At 40.0% G+C, this 26,943-nt stretch overlaps 1 protein-coding gene across 1 annotated transcript in view; it reads left to right on the forward strand.

Moving 5' to 3' along the window:
- The window catches only part of ZNHIT6 (zinc finger HIT-type containing 6), a 48,786-nt gene extending 26,016 nt beyond the window's left edge, over positions 1–22,770 (forward strand). Inside the window, exons 9-10 of the mRNA XM_070749035.1 lie at positions 14,339–14,475; positions 22,518–22,770. Of these exons, the coding sequence (XP_070605136.1) occupies positions 14,339–14,475; positions 22,518–22,594 (214 nt within the window). The 3' untranslated portion in view covers positions 22,595–22,770. The remainder of the gene's footprint in view (positions 1–14,338; positions 14,476–22,517) is intronic.
- The last annotated feature ends 4,173 nt before the right edge of the window (positions 22,771–26,943 follow it).

Consider the following 26,943-nt stretch of genomic DNA (forward strand, 5'->3'; position numbering starts at 1 on the left):
TCTTGAATATCAAAAGTGGAATGCTAGCAGTAGGTACCGTAGTATTTACATTCAGATACACATCTCATTTTCTGCATCTAAACAAGGAAATTACTAAAAACTACAAAATGAGTTCTGGTACTTGAATATTCTGAATTTTAATCTGGATTTTGTTTTGTTTTCCTGTCACCCCTGGATATTTAAGGCATGCAAAAATGTTCTAACATAGGACATTCTAATCCTGAAATAGGACATCCTGTATTTATCCCACTGTAATAGCTGAATTGCTTTCCAAAACATTTGGAAAGCTGGGGAATGGATGATTTGCATACCCATGCTGGATAGGGCTTATTAATTCATATATCCATGTGAATCCAACCGTGCTAGTCACCATATCTACACACCTGTGTGGATATAGCCTACAAAAAAAATATACAGTGATCCCTCGATTTTCGCGATCTCGTTCTTCGCGAAACGCTATATCGCGATTTTTCCCACCCGATGACGTCACCCTCTTCCTTCCTTTCTCATCTTCCTTTCTCTCTCTTTCTCTATCTTGCTTCTTCCTCTCTCACACTCTCTTCCTTCCTTCCTCTCTCATCTCTTTCTTTCCTTCTCTCTCTTTCTCTATCTCCCCCTCTTGCTGGCGGGCGGCGGGCAGTGGGTGGGCGGACAGGCGAGCGGGGGCATCAGCGAGGAAGACCCAGGAAAGGTTCCTTCGGCCGCCCAGCAGCTGATCTGCTCGGCAGCGCAGCGAGGAGCCGAATCGGGGTTTCCCCTTTGCGTGGGCGGCGGGGAAACCCCGATCTTCGTCTGCTCGCTGCTGCTGCGCTGCCGAGCAGATCAGATGCTGGGCGGTCGCAGCAGCAGCGAGCAGACGAAGATCGGGGTTGCCCCGCCGCCCACGCAAAGGGGAAACCCCAATTCGGCTCCTCGCTGCGCTGCCGAGCAGATCAGCTGCTGGGCGGCCGAAGGAACCTTCCCTGGGTCTTCCCCGCCGCCCACGCAAACTCCACCATCTGCGCATGCGCGGCCATGAAAAAAGGGCGCGCATGCGCAGATGGTGTTTTTACTTCCGCAACCCTACATCGCGAAAAATCGATTATCGCGAGGGGTCTTGGAACGGAACCCTCGCGATAATCGAGGGATCACTGTATCTAATTTTCAAAGGACAGTGTACCAACAATACTTATCTAAATACCATCAGATAAAAAAGTTTGCTAGATTACTTAGAAATCAAGGCTGTTCTTTGCTGATAAATTCAGGAAAAAAAATCTCCCAAAAAGAGAAAAAAGAAGGATTTTTAGAATTGAGCAAAACTCAGCACTCAGAGCCTTAGACATTAACAGTGGTTTATATACAAGATATATATAGATATATACGTGGTAGGAAAATACCTTACAAGCAATCTTCTTGATTCTATACGGAGAACTCAGCAATAAATACCGGACACAAGAAGAGAATGAGAATACTCAAGGAAAATATGCCATCTCCTAGCTACTTTATATAAATATTACCGCTAAATGGGGTAAAAACCATCATAGTCTAAAACTGGCAAAATTAATGCTGAGCCGTCTTCATTGCATCGGTTTTACAGTTGCATCAGCTTTACAGCTGGCATCTCTTAAATTTAAATACCTTAACATATATTCTAGTTCATGGGTGTCAAACTCAAAAGGCCCGGAGACCAGATCCGGCCCACAGGGTACTTAGATCTGGTTTGCGGAGCCTCCCTGGAAACAGGGAAGGATTAGCCCACCATGTGTCTGCCATTTTCACCGGAAGTGGGTTGCAAGAGGCTGTTGCAGCTGAAAACGAAAGCCGGGAGCCCATTTTCTCTGGCAGGGCACTCGGGCCACAATAGGCGCCCCTGACATGAGTGGTGACAAGCTGGCCACACCTACCCCAGCCTCCCAAGGTCAAACACAACCCTGATGAGTCCCTTAATGCAGTGTTTTTCAACCAGTGTGCCACGGCACACTAGTGTGCCACGAGACCTGATCAGGTGTGCCGCGAAGCTCAGAGAGAGAAAGAGAGAGAGAAAGAAAGAAAGAGAGAAAGAAAGAAACAAGAGAGAGAGAAAGCAAGCAAGAAAGAGAGAAAGAGAGAAAGAAAGCAAGAGAGAGAAAGAGCGAGAGAGAGAGAAAGAACAAGAGAGAGAGAAAGAAAGAAAGCAAGAGATAGAAAGAGGGAGGGAAGGAGAGAGAGAAAGACATAGAGGGAGGTAGGGAGGGAGAGAGAAAGAGAGCAAAAAAGAGGGGAAGGAAGGAAGAGAAAGAAAGAGATGGAGAGAGAGAAAGATAGAGGAAGGAAGGAAGGGAGAGAAAGAGGGAGGGAGAGAGAAATAAAGCAAAAGGGAGGAAGAGAGAGAGAATTTTTTTGTCCAAACTTTTTTTAGCCACCCCCCACCCACCCCGCTCAATGTGCCCCAGGGTTTCGTAAATGTAAAAAATGTGCCGCGGCTCAAAAAAGGTTGAAAATCACTGCCTTAATGCAATCGAGTTTGACACTCCTGGTCTAGTGAGTACATGCCAGTAATTTTTTTTTCCAAACCTGAGAGTTCCCAGCACTAGTTCAAAATCCCTCATATTCTGAAAAGGGAAATTGAAACGGCAAATGGTTGACAATAAAACAAAATAGTCTTTTTTTTACAAGCAATTACTTATTAGCATATAAATAATTAAAAATTTCAAGAATTGTTTTGTACCAAGCTGATTCTACCATGACTCTGGGACAGATTTTTTTTTAAAGTTCATATGAGCCCCACACCTTTTAAGCTATCTTCAGTGTATACCTGTAAGAAGATAAATGCTACATGTATATAGACATTGTAGAATTTGAACTGATAAAAGTGGAAGAATAATTGGGACTGGGATCAATACTTTGAATCGTTTCTTTCTCCGTTTTGAGGTAGGAATTTTGTGTGCTACTGTCCAAGTGAACCTGCAGAAAGTATTTTCACTTCTCTTTGCCAAAAGGGAATCCCTCTTGTTTATCTTTTACTGACAGAAATGAACTAGAATTGTTCTCCTGACCTTGTCATGAGAGGCTTGACCTTCTTTCATTGGCAGAGCGTTTGGAATATGTTTGTTTTCAAAAGTGAGTGGCTTTTTGGCAGGCAATCAGCAAATAAAAACTTTGTAAGAATGCAAAAACCTTATGGGAATGTGGAACTTAAGATTTTTTTTAATGTAATCTATTGTATATTAATTGAAGACTTTTATTCACGAAGGAACATTTCCCAGGTAAGATGAATACATGGCCTAACAGCACTTTGAATAAAGAGATTTTGTTCTTTTAAATGTCCTTGTCTCAAATAACTAAAATTTATGCAATACTTGATATATTTGATTTATTTTCCCACCCTGTTTCATCATAAAAGGTACACAGTTTCTAATGCATCGGTTTTATATTCTCATAATTCATCATACGTATAATTTGGCAAAGACATCAGACTATTTCTATATCTATCTTATCTAAATTAAAATCCACCTAGAAGATTTTATTTGGGAGTGAGAAAAGGGCACATAGGTAGGTGGAGTGAAATGTACCACTTGCAGGTTTGGAGTTCGTGGTATAGACCTAAGCTTGTCTGCATGAATTTGCCAGCTGCCGAAGCCATTGTGTCAGATTTTTTTTTCAGCTAAAGTTCTGAGTAGCTAAATAAATCAGTAAGACCCAACTACTCCTAAATAGAAAACGTGTAGTTCTAGAGCAGTGGTTCTCAACCTTTGGGGGTCAAACGACTGTTTCACAGGGGTCGCCTAAAACCAAGGGAAAAGACAAAATTCCCATGGTGTTAGGAACTAAACTTCTATTGGAACGTATTTTTACAATCCAACCAATCAGGCGTTTCCAGTGGGGGTGTCCCTCTAACCTTTCTGCCAATCAGCTTAAAGCTCTGGTGGGAGAATTGGCGCTAGACTTATGGTTGGGGGTCACCACAACATGAGGAGCTGTATTAAGCAGTTGTGGCATCAGAAAGGTTGAGAACCACTGTTCTAGAGACTCTTTTGCTATAATGAATTATTTGACAATGATTGATTAATCGGTATGTTTATAGTGCTGTCTTTGATACCATTTCCACCCTGTTTTAAATTCCAAAACCATAACTGAAGGGTGTTAAAACTATAATTTAAAGACATCTGTGTGAAAGCAAAGTGTGAATTAATTTATCTTGCCTTGCTTCTGGATAAGATCTGAATGTATTCTTTAGCAAACATCAGTAGAACTTTTAAATAAAACTTAAAGCTATAAGGAATTGCTAAGGCTACAGCATTCAAACAAAACAATTTTCTTTGCTATGTATATATGTTTGGAATAGTGATAGCCAGCTGCACAAATTAAAAATTGTGGACTTCTAACTAAAGGAGTGTTTCCAAGACATTTGTGTTAGTCAGTGGTGATGTCATACCTCAAATGTACTTCACGGCAGTTTTAGGTTATGTAACCACATGTGCAAAAGTTTTGTCCTACTGATTATTCAGAGCATACAGCAATAATAAAGACTGGAATAATCAAAAACTATACTTTATGTCCTAATACAGAGATGGGTTGCACTTTCTTTAACAAGGGGTTCGCTGGTTGGGAGTGCATGTGTACTCACTTCACTTGCACGCAGGTTTGGGAGTTTGGGAGAGAAATGGAACTTCAAACAGGCTCCTAACCAGCTCAGGTAGCTCCAGTGAAAACAGCAGGGTGGTGCAGAACGCAACTAGGCTAGCCAAGTTATAAATGGATAACATAGAATAGGGATGGGTGGGCAGGCCCAACAGGTTTGACTGAATCCTCACGACCGCTGCCCTAATAGTGCCTTTCTTAACTTAGTTTCTTCCTTTCTTAATCTACTATTGGTACTACGACCTCCAGAGGTTTCAACTATCTTGGATGGGAATGCTGGTTATTGTCAAACCAGAATTTATGGAAATTGCCAGATTGGAAAATGCTTCTGTGCTAAAAAGCCTTAGTGTAATACCATACGGTGGTACCTCTATTTACAAACTTAATTCATTTTGTGACCAAGTTCTTAAGTAGAAAAGTTTGTAAGAAGGAGCAATTTTTCCCATAGGAATCCATGTAAAAGCAAATAATGTGTGCAATTGGGGAAACCACAGGGAGGGTGGAGGCCCTGTTTCCTCCCTGGAGATTCCTAGAGAGGCCCCACAGAGGCTTCTCCCTTCCTTTTCCAGTTACAGTTTCGGAGACTCCGGTTTGTAAGTGGAAAATGGTTCTTGAGAAGAGGCAAAAAAAAATTGAACACCCGGTTCTTATCTAGAAAAGTTGGTAAGTAGAGGCATTTGTAGGTAGAGGTACCACTGTACTTGGTTTTAGTAAATGCAAAACAAAATTGAACATATCCAGCTGAAAACAAGTTAGCTTGGAATGCATTTTTTTTTTTTTCTATTAGTGTTATTGCCTTTTAGAATAATTAATTCCAGTCTATCCATTCAATCATTTTAACTTTTCCTAAGAAGATGTGAACCTTCTCTATTCCTTTTTGTTTCCCATTACTTTTTAAAATTCTTTATGGTCTCTGCAAGCCCTATCATGTATTATTACATTGAGAAGAGATATGTATGAATAATTGATAGTTGTTTTCTGGGATTTCCTAACTTGCTGAATTTCCTCCTATTGTGTCTCAGTTTCGCATATTTTCCTACTGTATGCATTCCTGAATTTCAGTCCCATTGCCCTGCTGCATTCATTAAAACAACCTTTAATGAATGAAATAGTATTCTTGGTGCTATTCTTTATTATCTCATTGGCTTCTGAATGAACTTGTCCATGGACTCTTGTCTTACTCTCTAAGACTTAATGAACTCAATCTGTATAGTCTGGAGGACAGAAGGAAAAGGGGGGACATGATCGAAACATTTAAATATGTTAAAGGGTTAAATAAGGTCCAGGAGGGAAGTGTTTTAATAGGAAAGTGAACACAAGAACAAGGGGACACAATCTGAAGTTAGTTGGGGGAAAGATCAAAAGCAACATGAGAAAATATTATTTTACTGAAAGAGTAGTAGATCCTTGGAACAAACTTCCAGCAGATGTGGTAGATAAATTCACAGTAACTGAATTTAAACATGCCTGGGATAAACATATATCCATCCTAAGATAAAATACAGAAAATAGTATAAGGGCAGACTAGATGGACCATGAGGTCTTTTTCTGCCGTCAGACTTCTATGTTTCTATGTTTCTAAAACAGGAATCTCCAACGTTGGCAACTTTAAGACTTGTGGACTTCCAACTCCCAGAATTCCTGGCTGAGGAATTCTGGGAGTTGGAACTCCACAAGTCTTAAAGTTACCAAGGTTGGAGATCCCAGCTCTAAAATACATATATTGGATGCTGTACTGTTTATCCTTCCTTCTTCTAACTTTTGCTCCTAGCCTTGCTGCCTCTACCTGTTCCTGGTCAGTGACTTTTAAAATTCATTGTAGTTTTTATAGTTCTGTGTTTTACAACAAGGTAGCAGATGGCCTGAGTTATTTTCATCCTTTTCAAGTTTCTCAATAGTAGCCTGAATTGCTACTATCTAAGTACATACAGTATGTCTTGCAGGTAAATCCGGTCACATTTCTGTACTTTGCACCTTGCATTAAACTTTATCCCTCCCCACCCTTTGGTGCATCAAGAAGGGAAGTTGTAAGGAATCAGCTGTAATGTGGGAAGGTTGGGGAAAAGTAGCAATGAGTTTAAAATCTTGATGTAAAAAAGGACAGTCAGCAGTTTGGTATAGTTTCATTCTGGTTTGTAGTAACTTGTCTATTTGCACTGTGTTGTATGCCTGAAAGGCTTATGTCATGTGTAACCCAAGCAGCCATGTTAAGGCATATGATAAGCAATTCTTGAGTCAATGAACAACAAATATATGATTAACAACCTGTTGAAAATCTGACTGGTAGTATAATTGGCAGTTAATTTTCAATCATTTCATGGAATTCTATTCCATGTTAAGACTAAGTTTGTATATCTTTAGATTCAGTGTTACTCTTGAATATTAAGCTCCTTAGTGGTAGCCATTCATTGCAAAAATCCCCCCCCCAAATTTTCTGAAAAAGAATGACACATTTATAAAAAGATATGTTTCACTGATATCCATATTAAATTATTGTCATCAATCCCTCTGAGCCTAATTCTGAATATTGTCAGAAGTTGCACTTAATTCAGAATACAATTGCGATATGCTGCTTACCATAAGTAGTAATTTCAGAGAAGGATCTTTTGTTTACCTGGCAAGTAGCAAGTGAAGAAAGTAAGTCAATCTTAATAGGTTTGTCTCTCCCATATGTATTGTACAACCTTTGAAACTCAAAACATGGCCTCCTTATTGAGCAACATCTTTCCAGGAGGATCAGTTCTTTCTTTTTTTATTATTTTTCCTTTTAAAATATCTTGTCCTTATAATTGTAAAAGGAACATATTTGAGGTGCCTTAATTTTAATTGTCTTCAGCAATTTTAAATATGGAATTATTGCATAAATGAATGTTTTAGGATGGTTTTCTGTAACTGAATTTTCAAGCCACTGTGGTTACGATAGTCAAAGCCAAGTCTCAACATTTTCCTTCTCTGGGTCACATTTTTTAAATGTTCAAAGTGTATTTGTGTGTCGGAAATTGGGTTAAACAGTCGCTGAAGTAGCATAGCCAACTACTTTCATGTTTTAAGAATACATTCATGGCATGTTTTACAACACACATCTGTTCTACAAATGTCTACAAATCTAGATATAGTACTTGTATGGGAACCTTTTTCTTAAGAAATGTTGTCCTTTACCTAAATAAAATACTAAGTTCATGGTTTACTGCATTATAAACATATGCACAATCCTTTATAAAAGAGAGTTTAAAAGTGCCTTTCTTCAGATTATGGTAATATATACTATATGACAGAAATGAATTGTTTAACAGTGAAGATAACTTACATGATCCCCCCCCCCCCCAAAAAAAAAATTGTATCGATTTACATCTTCCGTTGAGAAGTATGGAAGTGGTTAAAGAGGTTAGCTGAGGGGAACAGTTGATAATTCAGTTGACAAAGTGTCTGTGTTTTCAGGAAATTGCAATTTATTTAGGGTTTTATGGGGATTATTATGGGAATCATTCAGGTGCCGGTGTTCTTTACAAATCATCTTGAAAATGATTGACAATCTTAATTCTTCCTCTCTGAATTATTAAATTAGTATTGAGACAAACATAAACCCAAAATTTCAAATAAATTGTATAAACTAAATTTACACTCCAGTGTGTAATTTTTTCCCTTGCTGTACAACTGAGGAGTAAATCTTGATGTATTCTAGTTCAGAAATCATAACCACAAGGAAGGTTTGTTCACCACTTTGGAATGAATGTCCATCTGTTAGTTATTATCTCTGCTGTAATGCAGCTCCTCTGAATTAATACATGAAAGGAATTGTAATACACACACACACACACACACATTCTTTGTTCCTTCTACCCTCCTACTTCATGAAATGAATACATATATTCTACATAATTGTTACTAGACCATATTCTATTAGCAATGCACTGCTTTTGACTGCCAGTGTAATACGATTATAATCCTTGCACTAGAGAGACACAAGTTCATTCGCCTTCTTCATATTCATATTGAGCCGAGGTGGCGCAGTGAGTAAAGTGCAGTACTGCAGGCCACTAAAGCTGACTGCTAGATCTCCAGGTCAGCGGTTCAAATCTCATCACCGCCTCAAGGTTCCATCCTTCCGAGGTGGGTAAAATGAGGACCCGGATTGTGGGGGCAATATGCTGGCTCTGTTAAAAAGTGCTATTGCTAAACTGTTGTAAGCCGCCCTGAGTCTAACTAGAAGGGCGGCATAAAAAAAAAATCAAATAAATAAATAAAGTTATGGAAGATCATTGAGTGGCTTTGAGCAGTAATTTTCTCTCACCCTGACCTACTCAAAGGGTTATAGTGGCTATTTGAGGGAAGAATTGTAAGAATTTTGTATGCTGCCTTGAATTCCTAAGGCAAAACTGAGATAAAAATATAGCAAGTAAGGAAATAAACAAATACTTAATATTCATCTGAATATTCTGCGAGATAAAAAGCAACTCCATAAGATTTTTATCTTTATTATCTATCACAGTCTACTGTTGAATGCCAAATATTGATGAAAGATGAAATCCTGCAGTGCCATTGGAAAGGCTTGTGATGAGCAAAAAAGAAGAAGAATTTAAAGTTGTGCTATTTGATCAGAGCTAAATAACAAGAGCCTGATAAGTGGTACAGTGGTTAGGGTACCGTACTGCAAGCTACTTCTGCTGATCACCGGCTGCCAGCAGTTTGGCAGATCGAATCTCAGTAGGCTCAAGATTGATTCAGCCTTCCATCCTTCCAAGGTCGGTAAAATGAGGACTCAGATTGTTGGGGACAATATGCTTACTCTCTGTAAATCGCTTAGAGTGGGCTGTAAAGCCCTGTGAAGTCTAAATGCTAGTGCTATCGCTAATTTGTATAATCTTTCTAGTAACATCTACTGGACCTATTATTGACATAGCATTGAAAAGATGATAATGTATGAGTTGATAGATAAAAGTTAGGCTATGGGAAGAAAGGGTCTGTTATTGTAATTATAAAATGGGTTGAAATATAAGCTATATTAGCTTATGGTTGGTATGCTGAAGTTTGGACGCTACTTCTTTACCATTGTGTTTACTTTTTACTTCCTTTCTACTCTCCCCCCTCCCCCGCCCAGGCACCTTGAATTTTCCTTTTTTCTTGTGGCTTGTTTTGGATTTGTTTTTACTGTAGTCACTAAAAACTTCATTAGTAAGGTAAAGGTTCCCCTCGCACATGCAGTATATGCTAGTTGTTCCTAGAGGGCGGTGCTTATCTCCATTTTAAAGCCAAAGACGTCTCCATGGCCATGTGACCAGCATGACTAAATGCCAAAGGCACACAGAACACTATTACCTTCCCACCATAGGAGGTCCCTATTTTTCTACTTGCAGTTTTACATGCTAGGTTGGCAGAAGCTGGTACAGGTGTAATGGGAGCTCTCTCCATTAAGCAACACTGCTGATTCGAACTTCCGACCTTTCTGAGCGACAAGCTCAGAGTCTTAGCTTCATTAAAACTATTTTTAAAATAATTACCTATTTATCATTATGACAGGAGGCAGGATATGTATTTTTAAAATTTACTAGAAAAGCATCATTTATATCAGTGATGGTGAACCTATGGCACGGGTGCCACAGGTGGCAGGCGGAGCCATATCTGCTGGCACATGAGCTGTTGCCCTAACTCAGCTCCAACATGCATGTGTGTGCCGGCCAGCTGATTTTTGACTCGCACAGAGGCTCTGGGAGGGTGTTTTTGACTTCCAGAGAGCCTCCGGCAGGATGTGGGAGAGCGTTTTTACCCTCCCTCAGCTCTAGGGAAGCCTTTGGAACCTGGGGAGGGTGAAACACAAGCCTACTGGGACCACTAGAAGTTGGGAAACAGGCCGTTTCCAGCTTCCAGAGGGCCTCCGGGGGGTGGGGGAAGCTGTTTTCACCCTCCCCAGGCATTAAATCCCAGCGACCAGTTAGGTCCCACAGAGTTGGCCTTCTCCGGGTCCCGTCGACTAAACAATGTCGTTTGGCGGGGCCCAGGGGAAGAGCCTTCTCTGTGGCGGCCCCGACCCTCTTGAACAATCACTGGTCTATATAGTAAAATATTAGAAACTAATGTATGCACCTTTGTTACCATGGGTAGTGTGAAAACTAAAATTAGGAGAGATTGAAGTGAGCTAAACAACACCTTTGAATCTTTCATATATCTCAGAAAATTGTCTGTCAAATTGGGAGAAGATTAAGAAGCTTTAAAAACCCAGGTTGAAAGAGACAGAGCAGATGGTAACCTGCTTTTTTGAGGGGGGGGGGCATCAGAGAGAAGGAAGCAATAGCTTTAAAAGAAAACAAGGACAAAGCTGTGAGTCAAATGGGCTAGCACAAGACTAAAGAGTACAGCAGTAAATTCTTGTTGCATCCTATCTTTTGAGCCATTGTCATGTTTAGCCAAACATGATTAGGTAAAGATTAATATATAACTTTCTGGTCTTTTCTTAGCTTCCTTTTATCACTTCCTTCCCGCTGATCATGGAAATTAGATGTCAACAATAATGTACGAGATAAAGCTTTGTTATAAAATCTTTGTGAATAGGTGGAGGCATTTTCTTCTATTATGAAAAACGGTCAAATCTGACATTGTCATCCCTATAGTTTACTTTGAAACACCTAACCTAGGCTTATTGATTGAATTGGTTGACTGATTTTAACATATTGGGTTTTAGCTGTGGTTTTTAAACTTATTAGATTTGTTTTGTACGCTTCGTTTTACATTGTATCCTGTGAGCCGCCGCAAGTTTTCAGAAAAGGGCGGCATATAAATCAAATAAATAAATAAATAAATAAATAAATAGTTGTTTTAGCTGTGTTGAAAGTCTGAGGTATAATTAATGATAAATTGAATAAACAAGATATTTCAAGGCTTGTTTAAGTGCTGAATACATTTATATTGCAAGGAAACAGAATACTGTAGTATCTTTTAGTGGAAAGAGGGGTAACCAAGGAATTAAAAACAAAACAGGGCAATAAGTTTAGTTAGTGACATTACTGTAAGGAAACACTTTTCTCTTATAATTCTTTAGTGCTTCACACTCTTCCAAAGGTTTGGGTATTAGCCAGAATTGGTTGTCCCTGTCTGTCAACCAATGAAGTTTACTTAAAACTAGGCCTTGGTGATTTAACACTTGAATAATTTACTATCATAAAATAGTTTAAAGTACAAATGTTTTATGCTCTGCCAAGCTGGACGCTAAGGATGTTTTGTCTAAAACATGAGATAATGGAAAGTGTATTGTGGCATGTGAATGACTTTAGCCTTTTGGTGGTAAATGTTTGCTTAACCAGAAAAGAATGCATGGAGATTCTTGCCAGTGGAAAGGTACCGCCGTACTTTGTATTAAAGCACTGTAAATAAATCAGTAAATATGTTTCTCCTCATATGCTGTTCCAAATGTTATGAAAGTGCTCTTTGAATTTAAAATATTCTTATCCTTTTTTTAAAAAAATGGGTTTAGGAAGAACTGGTCATAATTACTTGAGGTAAAAATAAATAAAACAAAATTATTTTCATAATGATTGAAGTTGGAGTGAAAGGAAGTAACTCTTGCATAAAGTTCTTTCTTTCCAAACCAGGAAATGCAAGTTGCATTACTGTATTTTAATTGAATTTGGACCATTAAAGCCTAACTCTGTGAACTTTATCAAAAATACTAACCTATGCCCTGTCGTTACTGTTAAGGAATTCTATGAAAGTCCAGATTAGGGTAATTGCATATTTGACATTGAAAGGGACAACCTGGAGCCTTCTGGATCCCTCAGTCACTCTGCTCCCACAATGATTTTAAAAGCATGGTAGTCATTTAATAATTATAATTTTACTTAGGAATGTATGTCTGTTCATTTGGAGTTTGGGGCATTGGCATTCTCATTATTTTCCTATACAAAGCTTATTCTGAAGTGTACTATTTTATACATTGGTAATTGTAAAAAAAAAAGTGGCTAAATGCAAATTATTACAATTATTTAGAAATATTCTATTGTTTACTTAATGCTGTTCATCATCCGGTGTAGGGGGGAGGTACCTGGTATATGGAATTGGTGTTAGATCCAAGTCATTTGGATAATTCCAAAAAACACAAATACTGTACGTGTAATTTTTCTTTGCAGTTGCTAGTACAAGAAATTCAGGATTAAACTAAGTTACACTGTTGCAATTTAAATTCTGCTTCCAGAAACAACCATTAATTCTTCCCAGCAGTATGATTTTGCTTTGTAACAGTGTTCTGTGAACCTTATTGTATATTAATTAAACTTTCAAAATTTGGTGCATAGAATGTTTTGCTGAATATTGCTAGATCATTATTGGGAAATTGAAAGAGCTATTTAATACTGAGATAATTATCACATCTTCTTTCTGCTTCTCTAATGGTATATATAACATGGGTCCATCTATCTCTAGAAAATCCAGTGAGATAAAGGGATAAAACCTTTTTAAAAGATGTTTTCAGCTGTATGGCCACCATGCAATTTTTTTTAAGGCAGTAACATTCATTTTGCTTCGATATTCAAGGGATTAGACCTAACAGAATCAAAGTCATAAAGATTAATTTTTCTTATTTGGTGGGCTGTTAAGATCCGATAAGCTGCCAATAATGGTGAGCTATTAGATTCAATAAGCTCTAGAAATGAAATGAAATTACATAAATGGGGGGTGTCTTTAAACTGTTATTTTTATCATTTTGATTTCTACTGCTGCTTATCATTTTAGCATATTGCAATTTACCCAGAGTCTTCTGTGTTAGACAGCCTATAAAATCTGTAATATCAAATCAATAAATAAATGTTCTGTATTTTAAAATGGCTAAATTATTTGTTATGTTAGCTATACAATCATATGGATGTATGTTTTTTTATGCACACAAATCGATTTTATTCCTGCACTGGGCAGTGGGATTGGACTTTATCACCTAAATTACTTTCCAATTTTTTGTTTTAAACAAAAACTAAATATTGGAACATCTCTACATCGTGGTCAGAAAGAAATAGCCTACTATTTCAAGATATTTTCATCTAAGTGAATTGAAATTTGGCATGAATTATAATAAAAATGCTAAAAAATTTCTTGCTATTTGAAAAATCCTAAAAAATAGAGAGAGAGACATTTTTCAAAATTAAAATCCAGTTATTAAGGCTTTGTGGCCTGAAATCTGAAATATGACACATATTTACTCAAAGACATTCTCTTTACTAAAGAAATGTTAAATAAAATAGTTGTAAGCCTCCCTCCCTTCCCCTTTCTTTCAGACAATGCTACATAGCTAAGCTATTTCAACATCATAAGCAAAGCCCAAATTAGGTATTCCTGTAGCTGGAAAAGAAAAAAAAAATGTTGGAACATCCTAAAAATGGATTGTTTATAAAGGCCAACAATATGGAATTGCACATTGCAACAGAATGTTGAGCTGTAAGAGATTTCTTATTACCTCATATTTGAATAAGTTTTAGGGAATTTCCATTGATAGTCTGAAATACACGCCTCTCTATGGATTATTAGGTGAATTAGCACTGCCTTAAAATATGTCTTGGAAAGCAACTCACCAAAGTACTAAACATATTTTCACATGTCCTAGAAAGCTGAAGGTTGGTCAGCAAACCTGTAAACTTTTTTTAAGGCTGACACTTGATGGAGAACAAGTGAATATTTGTTCCTCGAAAAAGGTCATATTGTTTATGTTGGAATAATCAAATCTCTATATAATACTTACTATGCTTATTATTTTTTACAAAAGGTATCAAGAATTGGATGCCAATAAAAGCCTTGTAGACAATTTGAAAGGAAAAGTTGTCATTGAATATCCAACCCTGCATGTGGTATTACGAAAACTCACAACAGATATGGTGATTCTTGGCCAGAATGTAAACAGAGGTATTTCTTTCATTTTCTAAATAATATCTGATGCAGTGAATAAAACATGTAGTTAGCTAGTTGTCTATGAATATCATCATCATCATGTACAGTAAATACATGATTGGCATATACCGCATTTTTGGAGTATATGATGCACCTCCCCCCCCCAAGCAGCTGAAATTTTGGGTGTGTCTTATACTCCGAATGACACCTTTTTTCCCCAGCGCTAACAAAGTGCTAAGAATCTTCCCAACTTGCAGGCTTGTTGTCACTGCTACTGCAAAGTTTTTTTCTAGCCCTAACCAGGGACTAAAATGATGTGCTGAAGCTGACCAGACTAAGGATGATAGCCAGATGAATATCTGGTTGGTAGATTTTCTTTCTCCTATTTTCTTTCCCTAAAACTAAGGTGCGTCTTATACTCCAAAATATGGTATGTTTATTCTTTCTGCATAAATGTAACTTAATTGTTGCAATAACTTACCAGAACATTTCCCCCCTATTTGCTCATTATTTTGTGGGAAATATACCAAGATATTACAGTTCTAATTTCTAAGTAATTGAATTTTATAGGCTATTCTGTTGCACCCCTGTGAATTTTCCTCAGTGCTCCAACTCACCATAGAGCACAGTTTGTGAGTCATGGGGCTAGGACACAAAGAAATAAGCAGTCTTGACTTGCTAAAGAGTTCATTTATTTTTCAGTGTATAAGATGCACTTTTTCCACCACCACCCAAAAAAGTGGATAGAAATGTCTGTACGTCTTATACATCTAATGTTGCTGAAACCCCACCTGCCAACCCCCATCCGCTGACTTCTGCCTCCCAGCAATTTGCCTCCTTGCAGCAAACAGTCTGGTCAGCTTCAGCACAGCCTGATTTAGCATGAGCAACAGCTGTTCCAGGTTGCAGGAATCGCCACCACTATACATCGCTGCTGTCACCTCTATGCACCCCATTTTCGACCTCCACGCACCCCATTTTTGGCCCATTCCAGGTAGTTCTGCCGCCTATCTCAGCCACCTGGAATGGGCCAAAAATGGGGCGTGTAGAGGCTGAAAACAAGGCATGCAGAGGCCAAAAATGGGACACGTGGAGGCGGTGATAGTGGCAGTGGCAATGGGCGGTAGCAACCCCCACAGCCTTGAACAGCAGATAGTCAGTATTCAATCCAATAATCTGATTGTGCTAAATCAGATGCTTATGCTAAATCAGGCTTTGCCGAAGTTGACCAGGATGTTTGCTGTTTGCTTCAAGGAGACAGATTGCTGGGAGGCAGAGGCAGATTTTTTCCCTCTTGTATTCCTCCCAAAAAACTAGGTGTATCTTATAGTCCAAAAAATAAGGTGTATATTCCAAGGTGACTGAAGAGCACCAGAAAAGATCAGCAAATTGTTTATGAATTTGATAGGATTGAGTAAATTTTATGGATTTTTCATTGTTTTCCTGAAATACACTTCTGGCCTTATGGAATAAAGGTGAAATACCACTATGCAAAGGAAGAAAATGGTACAGCCTAATATCTATCTAATCAGCACAGATATTCAGAGTAAAGAAGAAGATGCAAAGGCACTAAAAAGATAAAAGTTATGCTAACTATAAGAGATTTCCAGTAAGCTTTAAGGACAATTCTTGATTAACTGTGAAAAATTTAACAGCAAATATATTTTAGGGGAAGCTCAGTCATTTCAACTGCTGCCAGCATATGGTGAATCTCTGAATTCTCATAAATTATTTGGCAGCAGAAGATAAGGGAGAGTTAAATTTGGTTTGGATGCTGAACCCCACTTGTGTTGCTATCCAGCTGAAATAATAAATTGTACAGAAAAACCAATCTTTTTATTCTTGATATCCATGCATTTAAAAAAAAAACCCACCTGACTCGCTTCAAAAAAAAAAAGCCCTTGTATGCCTTTCTTTTTCGGATCAATCCAGTACATTTCTGGTGTCTAGTTATGAAGATGTTTCTTAGTAGAATTATACAGATGTTGGTGACATTCTAGTTTTTATTCTGCTTCTCAGTGCTCATAATTCTCTGTAAGTTTTTCATTAGTTCTGCTTCAGTAAAATAAGGGCCTTATTAGGGGGTGTGGATTCCTCTCTGCGTGTAAAATTACTTGACCTCGTTTGAGAAGAGTTAATAATGCTGTGAAAGGAGAATAGGGGTAATCTGGAATGCACATGGAGCCGGGTGATGAGCACATGAGGAAATGAGTGAACCCACTATGACATCAACAGCCAGGCATTAGGCAGTCCTGATTATAATAGCTTTGGCTCCTATTCCACAGCATTATGTTGAAATATTAAAATGTGCAAAGATGTCAGGACTCAACAGTTTTCTGCATGAATTAGAAATCTGAGAAAAGCCTTAATGCAATACCACCTGACAAAATTGTATTATTAGCTGTTATAAAAATTGCATATGTTTCTTTCTTAATACTTGCAGTGAAACAGTCATGTCGTAATTTCTCACTTTTTGCCACAAAGGTAATTGACTTACCTCCTTGCAGTAAAAAACAAACAGCCAGTTTCATTTTTGCTTTGAAAGCCTGTGTTTACCTATAGTCCTATTAAGGTAGACCGATAAGGGCCCATAGGATTGGCCTTCTCCTCTGGGGTGGCACCAGCTCTCTGGAACCAGCTACTTCCTGAGATCTGCACTGACCCCACCCTCCTGGCCTTCCGGAAAGCCGGAAAGACCTGGGGCCATTGATCAAATGTTACATCATTTAGATCTGGCCACAAAAGAAATGCATGATTTTATTAATGGTTTTTAAACTGTCTTTTTAAATTGTTTCTTTTAGATGTTGCTTCTTTGTTGAAAACCGCCCAGAGTCCTCTGGAAGTTGGGCAGCATATAAATTAAATTAAATTAAATTAAATTAAATTAAATTAAATTAGATAGATAGATAGATAGATAGATAGATAGACAGACAGACAGACAGACAGACAGACAGACAGACAGACAGACAGACACACAGACAGACAGACACACAGACAGACACACAGACAGACACACACACAGACTGGGTGGGTGGGTAGGTGGGTGAGTGAGTGGGTGAGTGTTCTTTAGACAAAGGAACAGGGAAAGCATTGCTGGGTTTGACTTCTGTATAATAGCTCTCCTTTGAGTGACATGACTTGGGTGGGGAGGAGGGGGCTTAGAATGAATGAACTGGCAACATTCCAATATGCTGGGCCATTTTTTTCTCCCGTAAGACTGCATTAGAAGATGGTTTTGATTTTTTTTTTTCCTCCAGCACTTGAACAGACCTGGCCCATTTTCAACTCAGTCTTTCTTTTGGAGAATTCTGCCCCCAAACCAAGTTTCCGTTTGGTTTTCAAAAGATTTTTCTGGTGACAGGCAGAGCCCTGAACCCCTTTAAATAATTGTTCTCTATCACTCCTTAGGTTAGGGGGAAAATAAAAAGGAAAGGCATGCTCAAAAAGTTTCTATTCCGCAACTGTCCTGGCCAGTTTGCTTTTTTCACAGTAGACATCCTTCCCCTTGAAGTGGATATGTAGCCTCCATAGTGGCCAAAAAGAATAGAGTTATCTGATTATGTGGTGAAGTGCATAATTTAAGTTAATTCTTTTGAAATGCTCCATTTTCTCTAAACACTTCTAGAAAGCCTTATTTAAGATTAGCATGGAAGCTGAAGCTCCCGTCAGATTTTTGGAAGCAATTATTCAGCTGTTCCATAAATCATTTTAGAAAAACAAAAGGGAAGGTTTTTATTTTTACAGTATCTCTGAATAATTTATCATTCTGATAATGTGCATTCTTTTATGCCTTCATTATTGGAAACTCAGATGAGAAAACATAATTTTGTTCTGCTGCAAATAATCGACACAATGTCATAAAGACTTACCTTCATGTTCACATCAAATTTATTTAGGTTTTTTTTCAGGTTCTCCATTTTATTTACAGGTAGTCCTTGAATTACAACCATTCATTTAGTCACAGTTCGAAGTTTTCACAGCACTGAAAAAAGTAACATATGCCTGCTTTTCACACTTAACAATTGTTGCAGCATCCCCAAGATTGCATTATCAAAGTTCAGATGCTTGGCAAATGTCATGTGTTTATGATGTTTCCAGTGTCCTGGGATCATTTGATCACCTTTTGAGACCTTCTGCAAGCAAAGTCAATGGAGAAGCCAGATTCATTTAACGGGCAATAAATGTAAAATGGGGCAAAACTCACTTAACAACTTTCTTGATTAGCATTAGATTAGCTCAATTGTGGTCAAAAGTCAAGGACTACCCATATGTACAACTATACTCTAGGTCAGTGATGGCGAACCTTTTTTTACCTCAGGTGCCAAAAGTGTGTGTGTGCGCGCTATTGTGCACATACACATGCCTACACCCATAATTCAATGCTACCCATGCACCATGCCCACTGCATATGCACAACCCCCCGCTACCACTGCGCATGTCCACACGACCTCTCACCCGCTCCCCGACTCCCAGTAGGCCCATTTTTTGCCTTCCCCATGCTCCAGAGGTTTCCCTGGAGCCCGGAGAGGGCCAAAACTGCCCTCCCCCATCCCTCTGGAGGCCAAAATCCTCCCAGAGCCCTCCACATGAGCCGAAAATCAGCTGGCCAGTATGCACATGTACATTGGAGCTGACCAATGGCTTGTGTGCCAGCACATATGGCTCCATCACAGTCCTAGGTCCTTTGATTTTATTCTACAAAGATTCTGCACAGAGATCAGAGCTTCTCCATCTCTTGAAACAGAAGTGTATATTTTATACATGCCTCACTGCAAGAAGAATCAGGAAATAATGTAAATAGAGAACAGAATTGATTCTGATTGGGCCATGAAATTCAAAATGCTTATCTTTCCTGAACTAGATAAACATTTTAAAGCCACTCTGATCAAGTCTTCTCCCTTTTTTTTTGTATTCCAAGATTTCAAGGCTTCTGTAGCTAAACCACTTTGAAATTAGGCAAGGTAGTTTATAAAATCACTGCCAAGAAGCGATATCATATTTTTATTTCCAGGCATTTTTCTGCCAGTAGAATATATAGTAAGAAAAGAAAAGCGTTTCTGAGGTAATATCAGATCAACATATTTAATCTTTTTCAGCAAGCCTTTACAGCTTCCATTTCTTGAGCAGACAGAATTCCAGGAGACTAAATAGACAAATATCAATCTCAAATGAATGGAAGGTCATTTTCTGAATAATGATCCAAATTACCCTTCCATCTGGGGCTAACATTGAAATTCAATGTGATTATGAAATTCCAATCATTAGGATTCACGTCACAGAGGTTTTTGACATTAAAGCCTGAGTTCAGACACCAAATATCAGATTATCTGAATAAATTGCAGTAAAAGGAAATACCAGGTTTTCTTTGGCATAGTAATTGTATTTAGTTTTTGTCCTAAATGTCATAACTATATCTCTCAGGACGTCTGCCCATACCTTTCCAGCATACATGGATAATATGTATAATATTTGTATAATATTTTTTTGGAACTTAAATCAAATTTAAAAAGGTATGCTGATCTTTATCAAAAATAGATATCCTTTTCATGGAGCCTGACCAAGGTCACAAAATATCTACCACTACTTTGGTGTTATTACCTTCTGGCAGTTCCAGAAGCATTCTGATGCATAGAGTAGAGCAGTGATGGCAAACCTTTTTGGCACCGAGTGCCCAAACCAAAACGCCTGCGTATGTGCGTGTGCCGGAGCACCGGAAATCTGAAGACCAACTGGACAGCATGCACGTGCCTGTTTTTTAGGCCATCTTCTAGGTCTTTTTCCAGGATGTTTTTGGGCTGTTTCTGGCTCTTTCTTCAGACTGTTTTCAGTTTTCCAGCTGTTTTCCAGGCTGTTTTGAGATTGAAAATGGCTCAAAAACAGCCTGAAAATGGCTTGGAAAAAGGCCCAGAAATGGACTGGATTTTGACCATTTTCCAATGCTGCTGGACCCGCAAAACCAGCTGGCCAGTGCTCATGTGCACGCCAGAAACTAAAAGAACAGCTGGAGACAGCACACTTGCCCACAGAGGGCTCTGCATGCCACAGGTCCACCATAACGGGAATAGAGGATGAGTGGGTCCCTAGAAATCAGCTCTTAAGGAACTGCTGTCAATAATTAGGGACATTTGGCAAAGATTTGATTTTGGGATGGGGTTGACATATAGCAATGATGGTGAACCTGTGGCCATATAGCACACGAGCCATATCAGCTAGCACACGAGCCGTTTCCCTAGCTCAGCTCCAACGCGCATGTGTGTGCCAGCCAGCTGATTTTTGGCTCGCACAGAGGCTCTGGGAGGGCATTTTTGGCTTCCAGACAGCCTCCACGAGGATGAGGGGAGAGCATTTTTACTCTCCCCGGCTCCAGGGAAGCCTTTGGAGCCTGGAGAGGGCTAAACATGAGCCTACTGGACCCACCAAAAGGTGGGAAGCATGCCATTTCCAGCCTTCGGGGGGGGGGGGGGTTGTTTTTGCCCTCCCAAGGTATTGAATTATGGGTTTGGGCATTTGCTCTTTTGGCACCCGACGAAAAAACAGTTTGCCATCACTAACATATAGTATTTATCGACTGCTAAAACTCCTGTGTGTCTAATTTTCAATTGAGCAAAACAGTGCATCATAGAGCAACAATTTTTGGACCAAGCTAGTTTTAAGTGGCTTGCTTTCATAATGTGTCTAAAATCTTGGGACTGAAATTTTGAAAAGTTGTGGTGGCTTCCCACAAGCCAGAGCAGATTACTTTACAGTATTCCACAATTCATTGGGAAGTCTAAACTCCGTTGTGATCGCTGATGTCCCTGCAAGTTTTCAAAAGCCTGGGAAGTGTAGCAAGGGTACAGCACAGGTTGGAGAAGTGCGCATGGATGTCCTGTGGGTCAGGACAGTGCAGGAAAATCTGTGAGTGGCCAGCGTGAATGTAGGGGGACTGGGGAATGATGTACAGGTGGGGGAGACTTACCCAAGCCTTCCCTGCAGTTTCCTCATTGACTTTTTTCCTGCAAGCTTTCCACGGGCAAAATCAGTGGGGAAGACTGCAGGAAATTGCAAGTCTAAAGCCAGCAGGCTGCCATGTAGTGGAGGGAAGAAGGGAGTGCACAAGAAGTGTGACAAGGATTGGGAAGGGTGCGCAATGGATAGAGTCAGCGGGGGGTACCTGAAAAGTATGGCGGGGATGCAATATAGATCAAGGGGGATAGGGCAGGGAGGGGGCATAAGGAGAGGGGTGGCATACAAATCTAAATAAATAAATAAATAAATAAATAAATAAATGTTGCCAGAGGGGCTAGTGCACAATTATTATTTAGCTGATCCAAATTCGTTGTATAGTTCATTCTGGTTTTTTCTTCTGTTCCCTACTTAGTTTTAAGAAATGTTTAAAGGGCCTTAAAAACTCATCTTTGCCGGCACGGCCACAAAGTTTAACATCTAGCCGTGGCCGATGAATGAATTTATATGTACGATAGAATGAATGTGGATGATTGGTTTCAAGAAATTGGGGTTTTAGAAATGTATTTTAACTTTAGATTTCTACATGTTTTGTATTTCATTTGTTGTAAGCCACCCTGAGTCTGAGGAAAAGGGTGTCATAGAAATCTAATTAATTAATTAAATGCTCCCCTAAATTACAGGTTTGAAACTATCTTAATTGATCAGAGGATAACGGAACCTTTTTCTTTATTGTTAGCAATGTTTTTACAGGTAGTCCTAATTTACCAAACACAATTTGGAACAAGCAACTCAGTGGTTAAGTGAAGTGGTCGCTAAATGAAACAGTGACTGTGCTTATGATGCTACTTCAGCTTTCCTTTGTTTCACAGACCTAAGAAGGGCTTATATGTAAGGATGGATCCCAACGTAACTTTTTCATCACCCCTTGTAACTTTGAAGCGTTGTTGTACAAGGCACTTGCTAAATGAGGACTACCTCATTTTGAGGACTATAATTTTATAGCAAATAAAATGTGCTTATAGATAGGCACATTAGTGGCAGATGCAACTAAATTGGGTAAATAACAAAAACTGTATAAATATATATACTGTATATTTTTCCCCCTTTAGAAATCAATACATCTAACGAAGACATGATTAAGGAAAATTCTTCTGAGGAAGAAGGGGAAATCCATGATAGCACCTGAAGATATCAGTGGAATACAGATTGGAGTATTTTATATTACGTGTATTATTTTGAGGACGTATTCAGCAGATATATTTGTTTTGAATGTTATTTTTTATATTTAAAAAATTAAAAAAAACACAGACTGAACAAATAATTCAATAAAGGTTAAACGGTCAACTGTATAATAGAATTTTATACAATTTGCAGGCTAGCTTTGTTTTCACGTCTTGATCTCAGTTAGTGTAAATATTTATTGTATGTTCATGTACCTAACCAATCTAGCTTCAAGATCTTATAGATCCGTGATGGCGAACAAGCCAGGGAGGAAGAATCAATTTTAGGCTGCCTGAGGAAGCCGAGCCAAACTTCTAGCTGGGCTCAGCAACAAAAGCAGCTGTGCATGCACTTCCTTGTCTCTTCCAAACCTACCCCCCTCTCTCTCGCCAGGGGGCGGGGGGAGAGAATGCACATAAGACACAACACCACGACAAGGAACCTTTTGGCTGCACCAAGAAATCTTCCTCCCCTTTCGCTCCAAAAGGCTGTGCAGGCGCGATGAATCTCATGACACTCATTTCTGACAGAGTTTGGAAGAGAGAAAGATTTCTTGTATGCAGCATGCAGCCAAAAGGTTCCTTGAGAGCTGTGTCTTACGTGCACTCTTCCCCCCACTGCCAAGAGAGAGAGAAGGGAAGGCAGCCCGTGAAAGTTTCCTCCCCCTTCTGCTTTGCTTAAGAGCCGGAGGTGGAGGAGAGTCAGTGGACACAACAATCAGGAATGCCATGGAGCTACAAGCTCCAGATAGGACATGCGTCTCATGGTGGGGTGTGGCAGATAAGGTGGAGTGGGGTGGGCCATGAGATGCGTGTCCTACCTGGGACTTGTAGCTCCGTTGCGTTCCTCAGAGAAAGCAAGTGAGAGGTGAGTGCGCTGGATAGCTGTTCTTTCTGGGGATTCCCATACACAGCCCTTGCCTGCATCCTCCACCTGAAGGACGCGGGGAAGGCAGGTGGAGGATGAATGGCCCGAACTGGCGAGGGGGGGCAGGAGGCAGAGCCAAAGGAGCGACAATTGTTAACCTGCGGCCAGGCACTCTAGCTGACTGCAGGCCTCTGCAACATCAGTACCTGCAGAGGCAGAAGCAGCGAGTGCCCAAGAGTTGCGATACGCCAGAACCTTTGATGCAGCAGCAGCAGCTCCAGGCCAGCACATGGCTCACTACGGAACATGCCAGAAAGTCTCAGCCGCTGTATGCACGGCGACAGGGACAGGCTGGATGTCCCCAACTGTTGCCTAAGCCCTGCGCTTGTGAGCTTGCTGTACCTGACCGGTCTCCTTTCAGGAAATGCGCTCCTGCCTGGGAGGAAGAAAAGGTGAGCCTCGATCCCTACCTCGTTGCCTCACAAGCAGGAGTGCATTTCAAAATGCCGCCAGAAACAGGCCAGAGAAGTTGAGCCAATTCCGCGGGGTATGTGGGCACCCGCCTCTTGCTTGCTCTCTCCCAGACAAAAGACTGCAAAAAGAGCAGCTCTCAGCACATCCCCCCCCCTTTCCCCAGAAAGTAGCTGGGGGGGGATTATTGGGAGGATTATTTCAGCATATAGAATAGAATAGAATTTTATTGGCCAAGTGTGATTGGACACACAAGGAATTTGTCTTGGTGCATTTGTCAAGAATCATGTGGTACAACACTTAACGATTGTCATGGGGTCAAATAAGCAATGAAGAAACAATCAATATTAATAAAACTCTTAGGATACAAGCAACAAGTTACAGTCATGCAGTCCTAAGTGGGAGGAAAAGGATGATAGGAATGATGAGAGAGAGAAAAACTAGTAGAAATAGAAGTGCAGATTTAGTAAAAAGTCTGACTGTTGAGGGAATTATTTGTTTAGTAGAGTGATGGCGTTCGGGGGAAAACTGTTGTTGTGTCTAGTTGTCTTGGTGTGCAGTGCTCTGTAGCGACAATTTGAGGGTAACAGTTTGTGTCTAGGATGTGAGGGGTCAGTAAATTTTCCCCACCCTCTTTTTGACTCGTGTAGTATATAGGTCCTCAATGGAAGGCAGGTTGGCAGCCATTGTTTTTTCTGCAGTTCTGATCATCCTCTGAAGTCTGTGTCGGTCTTGTTGGGTTGCAGAAATATACAGTGAAAAACCAGATTGGCCTTATGGGGAAACTTTGTCGGGGGAACATGGTTTTCATCACATTCAACTATTCAATCGGCTTTCAGATTTGCTGTGTGTTTACTCCTTTATGCTTACACCTTTTTTTAGGTTTAAGCATAAAGAAAATCGTGTTTAAGTAGATATTCGCCAAGATGTTTCTAAATGGCTTAAAATTGCCACACTTCTCTACTTGCATTTCTCATCATTCACATTACCTATTAGAATATTTTTCATGTCGATTGCATTAACTCAGTATTGCACAACTTTTTCACAAATATTTCCAATAAAGCCATTCCTGAGCATCAACCCACAATCATCCCATTGATAATCTTTGACATATCTTTTAATTCATAACAATTCATATATTTCTACTTTCCTGTCTGTATTCAGCTTCATTCCACAAAATTAACTCTCTTAATTCAGATCTATTACATCAGTGGTTCCCAAAGTGGGCGATACTGCCCCCTGTAGGGGATGATTTAGGGGGTACTAAGGCAAGGAGGGCAGCCGGGAGACGGTAGGAGGCCATGTGGAAAGCAGGAAAACATGTTGGTGGTGGGAAAGGGAGATAGCAGCCTACCCCTTTTCCCGCAGCCCTACCCTGCTTGGTGGCCTTCCCAGCTGTCTCCATGCCTGCTTGCCTTCCAAGCTCGGCATCTGGCCTGGCCAATGGGTAGTAGGAAGCCCTTGGTGCAGAGGCTGAGAGGGATGGTGGAAGGGCAAGCTGATGTCCCGGGACTACTGCACATGTCCTGTTTCTGCAAAGGTGGAGCCCCTCCCACTTGCAGGGCGATCCAAAGAAGGGACGGGGATGTTCCAGAAAAGGATGCCTTCCACTCATGTCGGCCTACGGCACCGAGTTGTAAGCCAGTGGGCTGCTTTGGAGCCCAAGTCCCACAGAGCTGGCACAAGAGGCACGGATGGATGGCGGCTTTTTCTACAGCATCACCCTCTCTTGAGATCTCCCTGCAGGGCTCTGCATTTGTAGATAGAGGGCAGGCAGTTTGTACGGAGGATTGGTGGGGGGGATGCGCAGCCCTACGGGATGGAGAATGGGGCAAGAGAAGGCAAAAATAGACTATGCTGCCCCGGCCCCACTACATCACGCTTCTTCCAGCGCATCTGCCTCATGTTGCCGTGAACGAGACAATCGGCCACACCTCTCTTTCTCCCACTGCCGAGAAGAGAGAAAGAGAAAGATAGAAGATTGGAAAAGGCATGGGTGTTTCTCATGCATTCACACATTCAGGGACGCCCTCACTCCCTCCTCCAGATATACCTGCCCACATGGAAGTGTTTTATAAGCCATAAACTCTATGTCAGGAATCCCCTGTCTTGGGAGTAGGTGAGTATTTTGGAACTTTGCAAGCATCTCATAGCTGCTGTCACAAAATATTTGCCTTGGGGACGGGTGGTAACTTTCTACTGCATGAGAAAGAGAAGGAAAAAAAGAAATGGAAAGAAAGAAAAGGGAATGAGGGAGGAAAAAAGAAGAAAAAAGGAAAGAAAAAGAAAAATATGGTAGGGAGGAAGGAAAAGAAGAGAAAAAAAGATGGTAGGTAGGAAGGAAGACAGAAAAAAAGAGAAAGGAAAGAAAAAAAGATCGTAGGAAGGACAGAAAAAGAAAGAAAATACAAAGAAAGAAAGAAGGATATACGACCATAATTGAACCAAAAATTTGTTTGCTAAGCAAGAGCATTGTTAAGTGAGTCACCACGTTTTACAAGTTGGCCAAGCCCACCAGACACCTGATCACCAAGCCACGCCCACCTGAAAGGGAGAGGATGGGCAACCTCTTGTTTCACATACAATGTATTTTTAAATTTTTATTTTATGAATTAACTCATGTCATGTCTCTCCTGTACACCAGGTTGCAATCTTCCATATGCTTTAACTTTTTCTTCCCTTCATACAATTCGATCAATTGAAGTTTTCACATAATGCTTTTTAATAATAATAATAATAACAACAATTTATTAGATTTGTATGCCGCCCCTCTCCGAAGACTCGGGGCAGCTCACAACAAAAATAAAAACAATATTATAGCAAAACAAATCTAATACAGTGATCCCCCGATTATCACGAGGGTTCCGTTCCAAGACCCCTCGCGATAATCGATATTTCGGGATGTAGTGGTGCAGAAGTAAAAACACCATCTGCGCATGCGCGCCCCTTTTTCCATGGCCGCACATGCGCAGATGG

Source organism: Erythrolamprus reginae, chromosome 3, assembly GCF_031021105.1.
Source record: "Erythrolamprus reginae isolate rEryReg1 chromosome 3, rEryReg1.hap1, whole genome shotgun sequence".
In the NCBI taxonomy this organism is placed as follows: Eukaryota; Metazoa; Chordata; class Lepidosauria; order Squamata; family Dipsadidae; genus Erythrolamprus; species Erythrolamprus reginae.